The sequence below is a fragment of the Lontra canadensis genome, unplaced genomic scaffold, assembly GCF_010015895.1.
Source record: "Lontra canadensis isolate GAN:19392208 unplaced genomic scaffold, GSC_riverotter_1.0 scaffold112, whole genome shotgun sequence".
Classification (NCBI taxonomy): Eukaryota; Metazoa; Chordata; class Mammalia; order Carnivora; family Mustelidae; genus Lontra; species Lontra canadensis.
Window position 1 is genome coordinate 631,492 of NW_022631106.1, and position 8,814 is coordinate 640,305.

Sequence of the window (8,814 nt, forward strand, 5' to 3'; positions counted from 1 at the left end):
ATGCAACAGCTTTATTCCCTAGTGCCTGGGGAGAAAGCTGGAGATGGTCCCTGCTAGAGTAAAACAAACCCAAAGCCCTCACCCCCCATGTACGCAATGCAGCGCATGCCCGGTAATCAAAGAGCATCCCAGAGCCATCCCTGTCCCGAGGGTAGGCTTGGGGTTGCTGCCTCCATGACTCCAAACTTCACCGCGCGGGGCCTTACAAAACCCTAGCACGGCGTCCATACCTGTGTTTTCAGCCAAGAGGGTTAGCTGTCTGGTTTTCTGTATGTCTGGGGATATAAAAGGCTTTTGCTAGAAAACATGGGAGGTCTGAGACACTTCTTGTCCCATCAGTGAGATCGAGAAGAATGACGTGGTGTTCTCCATGGACCAGACGGAATCCCTGTTCAAGCCGCACCTGATGGCCATGAACAGCATCTTTGACAGCAGCGGGGAGGTGGCAGTGTCCGACAAGAGTAACTGCCTGTTCACCAAGCTGAAGGAGGAGCCCGAGGAGCTGGCCCAGCTGGCACCCACTGCAGGAGATGTCATCGTTTCTCTGGATTTCGGTGGGTGCTTCCTAGCCAAACAGGGGCCTGCTGAACCCTCTCTCCTTACTGTAACCGGCCTCCCTGGCTTCAGTGTTTCCTCAGCCCCTGCCCCCTCCCCAGCCCTGTGATTCCTCTGTTGGTAGCCAGACTGTGCTGAGCGCCGAAGGGCAATGTGCAGGTCGGGCACAGAGTGAGAGGGTCCTGCTTCGGACTCTGCAAAACGCTGCCTGGGCAGGGCTTATGGGGACTGAGCCATGGCCTGTCCAGCAGAGGCGGGGGGAGTCTGACATGAGGGAGGGGGCAGCGAGTGAGACCGTCAGAGGCCGCTACTGTGTTTGCATGGAGAGGGCAGATCTCCCCCTGGGCCTCGAAGGACAGGATGCTGTTTAGGTAGAGGGCCAGGCTGAAATAGGAGGAGAAATCATTCCAGAAATGTGGAGGGAGAAAAGATGCCCTCATATCCACTATTTAAAAAAAAAAAAAATGTGGGCCCCTCCACAGGGCGCCTGGGTGGCTCAGTTGATGAAGCATTCCACTCTTGATTTTGGCTCAGGTCATGATCTCAGGGTGGTGAGATCAAGCCCCGCATCGGGCTCGGTGCTGGGCAGGTGTGGAGTCTGGGGGAGAGTCTGTCTCCCTTGCCGTCTGCTCCTACCCCCATCCTGTGCATGCACTCTCTCTTAAAAAAAAAAAAAAAAAAGTAAATGTTGGCATGTCCAGGCAGTTTTCAGCCCTGTCCCCCCTCCCATGCTGGAAACACTTAACATGTGTACCTGGGAAGCCCCTTGCTCCCAGGCTGTGACCCCTACCTCTGTCCCCCACCCTCCTGTGCCCATCCCAGGGCTAGAAGCCCCTCCCCCTGCTCACCGTATGGTGGCTTGGCCCCTCTAGAAGCTCTGGAGAGGCCACATGGGGATTGCAACCTCAGAAACTATAAAGGGCGATAGCCCCGGGACAAGAAGTCTCGCAGCGGCCCTGGGATGTGGCAGTACTGAGGCAAACTGGCCTGTTTCCCTCTTACCACCACCTCCTCATGGACATTCCCGGCCCCTCGTCAAGGAAGTGAGTCCTAGGACCTGTAGACCCTGATGAGGAAATGCTCCAGGAGGGTGTTCCCTTCCAAGGGAGGCTTGCCTCACAGCCCGTAGTTGCAGCCGGGCCCGAGCGCCTAGCCCCAGGCACGCTTTCAGACCCTCCTAGCACCTTCCCTATACCCTCTGGGCTTTCGCTACGCCGGGGTAAGCCCGGGAGTTGTAGGTGGTAACCAGCCAGGACCTTGTCTCCACAGAGAGCCAGAGCTTCCAGGGCTCCTCATCCTACAGCAACACCCTCCTGCCCCCCGGCCAGCCGTGGCCCAGAGAGCCAAGGAGCCACAGCACCCAGAGCGAGGCCGGGAGCCTGCCCGCCTTCACCGTGCCACAAGTGGCAGCCTCCGGGAGCACCACCCCGAGTGCCACCAGCAGCAGCAGCTGCTCCACGGTGAGCACCCCGCCTTGGGGTGAGGACACGGAAAGGGTGGGCTGCTCCTTTTTGGCTGCTGCACGATGGCCAAGCAGATGGCCCGGATAGGAATACTGCCTGCATGGCCGTCGAGTTATCCTGGGGTCCCCCGGGGTGGGGGGCCCCTTGCCTGCCCACTGCTCTAGCTGTTGGCTCTTACTGTGTGCGCCCCCATCTAAATGCTAAGTTTCCTGAAGATGGGGCTGAGTGGCACACAGCTCTGAGCCCCTCGCTGGGCAGGGCAGTCACCATCCTGCTCGGGGCAGAGGGCGGCATAGTTTGCAGAGCCCCACTGGCCATGGCCTTCTTGTGAGGAGGGGTCCCCCTCCACATACTTGTTCCATGGGCTGGAGCAGACTCTGTGAGTGTAGAAACGCACTGCCCCTTTCACCTTGGACTTCTGGGGAGACGAGTGCCCTCCTCTTGACTTGGTCACTCTCCTTCTGGCCCCTAGCCCAGCAGCCCAGGAGACTATTACACATCCCTGAGTGACAATCTGAAGATTGAAGTCATCGAGAAACTCTTCACCATGGATACAGAGGCAAAGGACCAGGGCAGCTCCCAGGTAGGTGGGCTGTGCCGGCTTACACCTGTTCTTATAGCCACGACGTTCACTGCAGAGCCTGAGGGGCTGGAGGGCTGGTGCTTGGCCAAGGCCCTGGTCTTAAATGGGAAGTGGAGCCTGGGGAAGTCCCCTTCTCCCCAGGCTCAATCCAGCTCGCGCAGTCTCTACTGAGGCCGGTTTTCCTCTGCCCCAGAAAGCAAATTACCCCTGCTCCTTTCTTAAAGAAGCCTTATGTTTAAAGAGTAGATAGGAATTGTGAGAGGTTTATAAATAAGGAAAATTTACTCTCCTCCCAAACACATTCATCTTAGGATTCTGAAATAATTTATTTTAAATGCATTTTAAAGGATAGAGGACTGACAGATTTTTCACTTACACACCACTTTTCAGGAATGTACAGAGGCAGTGTTCTTGAAAGGGACTGGTGTTCCTGGAAAATTACAAAAACAAGGATGGGGAGGGTGTTTCACAGAGCATAGGAGGAAGAGGAGGACCGAGTTGTCCCTGCCTCCCCAGGGGCCACTGCATACGCCACGGGCTTCACAGGCAGTCTCACTGGGGCTATAGGAGAGAAGTGGGGTAGAGAGGAAGTCGTTTCAGGTGGGAGGAGGCAGGGTCACCTGTGGGGAACGTGCAGGCACCGCCAAGCAGAGCATGGCGGTTCGGGGCATGAACCCCCGGAAAGGCTAGTGTCCCAGGCCAGGAGCCCTGCACGGCAAGTAGACAAATCTGAGTTTTCAGTTGGTGGGCCACAGGGATCAAAGGCGGTACTAGAGCAAGGGAGGGACACTGCTGAAGGGAAGCGGTGCAGGAGAGGGAGGGCACAGGCAGGGCCACGAGGGCAGGACAAGGGAATAGCGTTCTCAAGGCTATGCCTGCCTCCCCACACCTTTATCTCTTCCTTGTCCTCAGACGGACTTCAGTGAGCTGGACTTGGAGACCCTGGCCCCCTACATCCCCATGGACGGTGAAGACTTCCAGCTCAGTCCCATCTGCCCCGAGGAGGGGCTGCTGCCGGAGAAACCGCAGGCCACCCCCCAGCACTGCTTCAGCACCATGACGAACATCTTCCAGCCACTGGCGCCCATGGCCTCCCACAGTCCCTTCCTCCTGGACAAGTATCAGCAGCTGGGAAGCAAGAAGATCGAGCCTGAGCACCAGCCCATGTCCTCCATCTTCTTTGATGGTGGGAGTAAGGGGTCGCTGCCACTGTGCTGTGGCCAAACCAGCACCCCTCTCTCCTCCATGGGCGGCAGATCCAATACCCAGTGGCCCCCTGACCCGCCATTACATTTTGGGCCCACGAAGTGGCCTGCCACAGATCAGCACACAGAGTCCTTGGGGCCATCACCGTTGGGTGCCCCCATCACCTCACCCCATCTCTCCGTGTTCAAGAAAAGGTGAGTGACCCAGACCCTTGCTGCACCAGCGGAAGCTCCCACGGCAGGGGATGGGTTGGAGCTCTGGGGCCCCAGAAAGTCTTCCTGCTCCTCCCCCGTGCTCTGAGAGTAGAGGCTGTGGGGGACTCACCCCAAGGTATATGAGGCCACGAGCAGAACACATTTGTGTCTGGGCCGTGGCAGAGAGAAGGGGCCTGCTAAGGGCCTTGAACAGCACCGTGTCTCCCTTCAGACCAGGGTTCCACAGCCGAGTCACAGATGCACACGGGCGTCTGAAGGACTCCTGCTGCTCTGTTGGAGCCCTGGTTGAGAAAAGCATAAAAGATGCCCTTGCTTCTCCCCTGCCTCGTAGCTGTCCCTGGTTCCTCCCATCTCTTCCCATCTCCCCAGCAAGGCCCGTGTCAACCAGGGGGGCACTCACCGGGCCAAGTCACTGTGGTTGATCTGGGACTTCTCGTGCTCAGGTCCCCCAGGTTCTGCTTCAGGGGGCGCTTGCCCATCCTCCCCGGGGAGTAGTCCAGGCAGTACAGGGGAGAGACAGGGCAGAAGACAGAGGTCTTCAAGACCAATGTCACCCACTGTGCAGCCACAATGGAGGCCTGCGCAGAAGCACGGGCCGGCAGGCAGCTGTGGAGGGAGGTACAGATGACCGGAACCATCAGCATCTGGAGCATGCAGCCCCTCATCTGGGACTCTGCCCTTTGCATCTCAGAGCCAACACGGGCGAGTCTGAGTTCTGGAAGGGTCCTCTGATGGTGCAGAGAACATGGGGATGTGGGGCTTCCAACTCCTTCATGGCTCTTTCTCTTGGCATTGGCAGGTCTGCAAAGGGCTTTGGCCCCCAAGGCCCAGATGTGATGAGCCCAGCCATGGTGGCCCTGGCCAACAAGCTGAAGCTGAAGCGACAGCGAGAGTATGAGGAGCAAGCCTTCCAAGACATGAGCGGGGTGAGTCCCCTGCCTGGTGGTGTCTGGACGCCCTCCACAGCCCAGGGCTGTGGAGACGGTGAGGACGGAGGTCCTCTCCCAGGGGCTGTGGGGGCCCAGAGAGCCTGCCAGGGGCAGCAGGAAGGGGTGTGGGTGTGACCTGTCCGAGAGAGCACCCCAGCCCCCTCGCAGGCCCACCCTCCCCCCCACCCCATCTGAGGACCTGCGTCTCTGGCCTCCTCCCTTCTGCCTCCAGGGGGATCCAACAGGTAGCAGCACTTCCCATCAGGTGTGGAAAAGGGTGAAGAGCCTCAGGGCCCACGGGAACTGCCCTCTGATGCCCGACAAACTGCTGAGTGCAAACCTCCCCAATGGTAAGCAGCGGGTCCAAGCCTCCCGGGGGCTGCGGGGACAGCAGGGGCGCCTCTGGGTCCCTTTGCAGTCTCACCCCTGCCTCTCTGAGCCTCCGAGGGATAAGGTAGTGTCCTGTGTGCCCGTCCCCCCGCCCGAGCCCTTCCACTAGGCCTGGGTGAGAGACTCAGGACGTTCTAGGTGCTGGGACCATAGGAGCTGGGGCTAGTTCTGGGCACCTTTTGTGAAGGAAGGAGGCTTCTGGGGGCCTTGCAGTCTCTCCCCTGCCTGGGCCTGGCACTGTCCTCACTTGCCGGCATTGGTCTTTCAGAGGAGTTCACCCAAAATCCCATGAGGGGCCTCGGACAGCCTCTGAGACACCTGCCACCGCCACCATCTGCCATGAGCCCGGGGGAGAACGCCAAGAGTGGGTTCCCCCCACAGTGCTGCGCCCCTCCGTACCAGGACTACAGCCTGCCGTCCACTGCCAAGCTATCAGGTGAGTGCGTCCGGGACCTGGAACCAGCCAGCAGCAGGGCTCAGCTCTGTATGGGGACAAGACTGATGCCCTGGAGGGCAGCTACCCGTCCCAGAAATAGTACGGCAGGGGTGGATGCTGCCTGGCCCCAGGGTTTTAGAAGGCACAGCCGGGGCTCTTGGGGCATAAGAGTCCCCAGGCCCATGCCTTCTGCTCAGCACCATCTCACCTACTGCCTCATTCACTGCCTTCAGGCAGGAACAGAGCTGAGGACATGCACAGAGAACGTACTGCCACGGGGTGGCCCTGGAGAATTCGGGGAGGGTTAGCCACCCTTCTCCCCTGGGCTGCCTGAGTCTGTTCCCATCTCACAGATCCTAATTACCAGCCCCCAAGGGTTGCTATGGGACATGAATGTAATCGGTGGTTTGGGGAAAACACAGCAGAAGCCCTCTTAGGGAAGAGACCCTTTTTGGAATGTTTGACAAGAGCTTTAAAAACACGGTACCAACCATTCTTTCAGGCATGGCAAGTCGGCTGCTTGGGCCCTCCTTTGAGCCCTACCTGCTGCCCGAATTGACCAGATATGACTGTGAGGTGAATGTTCCTGTGCCAGGAAGCTCCACGCTCCTGCAAGGAGGGGACCTCCTCAGAGCCCTGGACCAGGCCACCTGAGCCAGGGCTCCCCTGGGCGGGCACCCCCCCGCGAACGCTGCCCTGCCGGCTTCACTCTCTACGTCTACTTTTGCAACTAGGTATTTCTAACACCAACACACTTTTTACAAGATGTACCTACTGGCAAACCTGCCCACGTCACCACGTAGTGGCCTTTTTCTAAAGATGCTCACTTTAGTAGCTGTATTTTCAAGATACACGGTTTTACCTGCTGCGTTTTATTCTGTCAATGAACGTGTTCTTAAATTTTGTAAGATTTTTCTTTCCCCAACTTTGATTACTTCTAATTTATATTATTCATGGGTCCCTCTGTCTCGCTCTCTCACACACAGTATCCATACTAATGAGTTTTGTGTTACGTCTGTTCTCTTGTCGGGAAAGCTTTGGCAACAACACCACCACCTTTTTTTAGTAAAACGAAGCCAAAGAGAAACAAAGTAATTCTGCTATCCAAGCTAGATTTTCACAGCCTGTTCCTCTCAAAGCCCTTCTCCCTTCTTTCTTAAAGCATCACCCTACGGTAAATTTCCATCTTTTTGCTCTTCTTAAGCCGATTCTTAGCTCTAATCTTGACACAACATTTGGGAAAGAAGAGAAATGTGAAGGGTGAACTCTGGCGTAAGTGCTTGTGAAGGTTGCACGATGTGGCTTTCCCCCCCTCACTGTTTGGGGTTCTTCTCCCACATTCGGTGGATCTGTTTATTAATTATTATTCAAAAACATAACTGAGGTTTTTTTTTAAGAGAAAACATATCAGGTTTAATGTGTTTATCATATATATGGGTACTTTGTAATATCTAAAAATTTAGAAACAAATGGAATCCTGCTCATGGAATCACTTTAAGATCTGTTTTGTAAGATGTCCGTTCTCTCTCTCCTGGTGTTGCCGACACCACCGTCGTTTGGCACGCCCCTGGGCCTGTCCTAGCTCTGCTCAAGGTCTCACTGTTGGCTTTTTGCTTTGGGGATATGCCATAGGCGTGACAAGCAATCCAAGACATGGAATCATGAAGTGTGGGAGCACTGCGAGCTGTCTTCTCATGTTCTATATGTATTATGTATGTATGTATGTATGTATATTATTATTGCTGCCAAGAGGGTCTGACGGCATGTTATGGGGTGAGGATGGGGTGAATCTGAGGGAGGGGAAGTGCTTTAATCTTTCTTCAGATCTTGTTGCTAGCCCTTCAAGTGCACTGAGCTATGGGACTCTAAAGGTCTTTCACATGGCACATTTGGGTATTTCCAGAATTACCATGAAATGGTTTCAGTGGGAATTCAGGAAAGAAAGTGAGGATTCAGAAATGGTGCAGTGTTCCAGCCCACGGTCCTCCCAGCTTACCAGCCCGGAGCACATGGAGCTGGCCTGAGAGAGGGTGCGGAGAGGGGGCATAGCTGGTCCTGACCAGGCCCTCACCCCTTCCTCAGCCTGCTGTCAGGTGGCCCTGCCAGGAGCAGCAGGCAGACTTCCTGGTTGACCCCTAGCCTCAGGCCTTCCCCAAGGTCTGTCACCTGAAGTGACATTCAGGTAGGAAGCACTGAAAATCAAGTGTCTCAGAGCACTTTATAACTCACTGGTTAAGAGGGACAATACCTTTTGGTTTTTAAATAGCAATCACATGGAGCTCTTCTGTCCTGGGTACAAGGAGGAAGTTTCTAGAAACACACACAAAGCACAGCGGGCCAAGAATTTGGTAAAGCTGGATGGACTTACTGCCAAAAACATAGCAGAAGACCGAAGTTCAAAAGAAATCTAGGAGAAAAACGACCTGGCCACTGCCTTGACCCAATCACGCTGTAGCACCACCTCTCGGCCCCACACACGGTGGCAGAACTTGAAGGGTTACTGACGTGTCAACGCTGGTGTTTGATTTCCTGTGTGTGTTGCCTCAGCATTAAGGGCATTTTTTACCCTTGCAGTTTTACTAAAAAACTCTGAAAAAATATTCCAAGCTTCATATTAACCTTAACCTATCAGCGTAACGAGTTCATGAACATTACCGTAGTGTCAAACTCCTACTGACAACAATACTAGAGGGGAGCTTAACCTTATAAAGAAATGTATTTTGACACTGATATCTTATTAAAGTGTTCTGAACCTACCATCGCTGGTGGCTCTTGTTCATGTAGATTTGTCACAGGCTACACCAATGGAAAGCAAAGCCTCTGTTACACAGCTTACAGACAATGCGAGCGGACCCTGGTCTCTGTGAGGTAATGGAGGCCAGCCGACAGGAGGGAGAGAGCAGCACAAACACGGGCACGGCTCAGGACTGGCTACCATGTTGCATCAGCCATATTTCCACCTATAGTTCTGTCTGCTGCTAGGCCCTTTCTCAAATCCTGGGGGTCGGGGTGGCGGGTGTTCCCCAAGGACAGAAAT

The 8,814-nt window shown here is 55.3% G+C and overlaps 1 protein-coding gene across 1 annotated transcript in view; it reads left to right on the top strand.

Moving 5' to 3' along the window:
* The window catches only part of EPAS1 (endothelial PAS domain protein 1), an 82,942-nt gene extending 74,408 nt beyond the window's left edge, over positions 1-8,534 (top strand). The window contains exons 9-16 of the mRNA XM_032840429.1: positions 340-554; positions 1,825-2,015; positions 2,491-2,601; positions 3,514-4,001; positions 4,822-4,948; positions 5,184-5,301; positions 5,610-5,777; positions 6,280-8,534. Coding sequence (XP_032696320.1) covers positions 340-554; positions 1,825-2,015; positions 2,491-2,601; positions 3,514-4,001; positions 4,822-4,948; positions 5,184-5,301; positions 5,610-5,777; positions 6,280-6,431 — 1,570 coding nt within the window. The 3' untranslated portion in view covers positions 6,432-8,534. The remainder of the gene's footprint in view (positions 1-339; positions 555-1,824; positions 2,016-2,490; positions 2,602-3,513; positions 4,002-4,821; positions 4,949-5,183; positions 5,302-5,609; positions 5,778-6,279) is intronic.
* Positions 8,535-8,814: the final 280 nt, after the last annotated feature.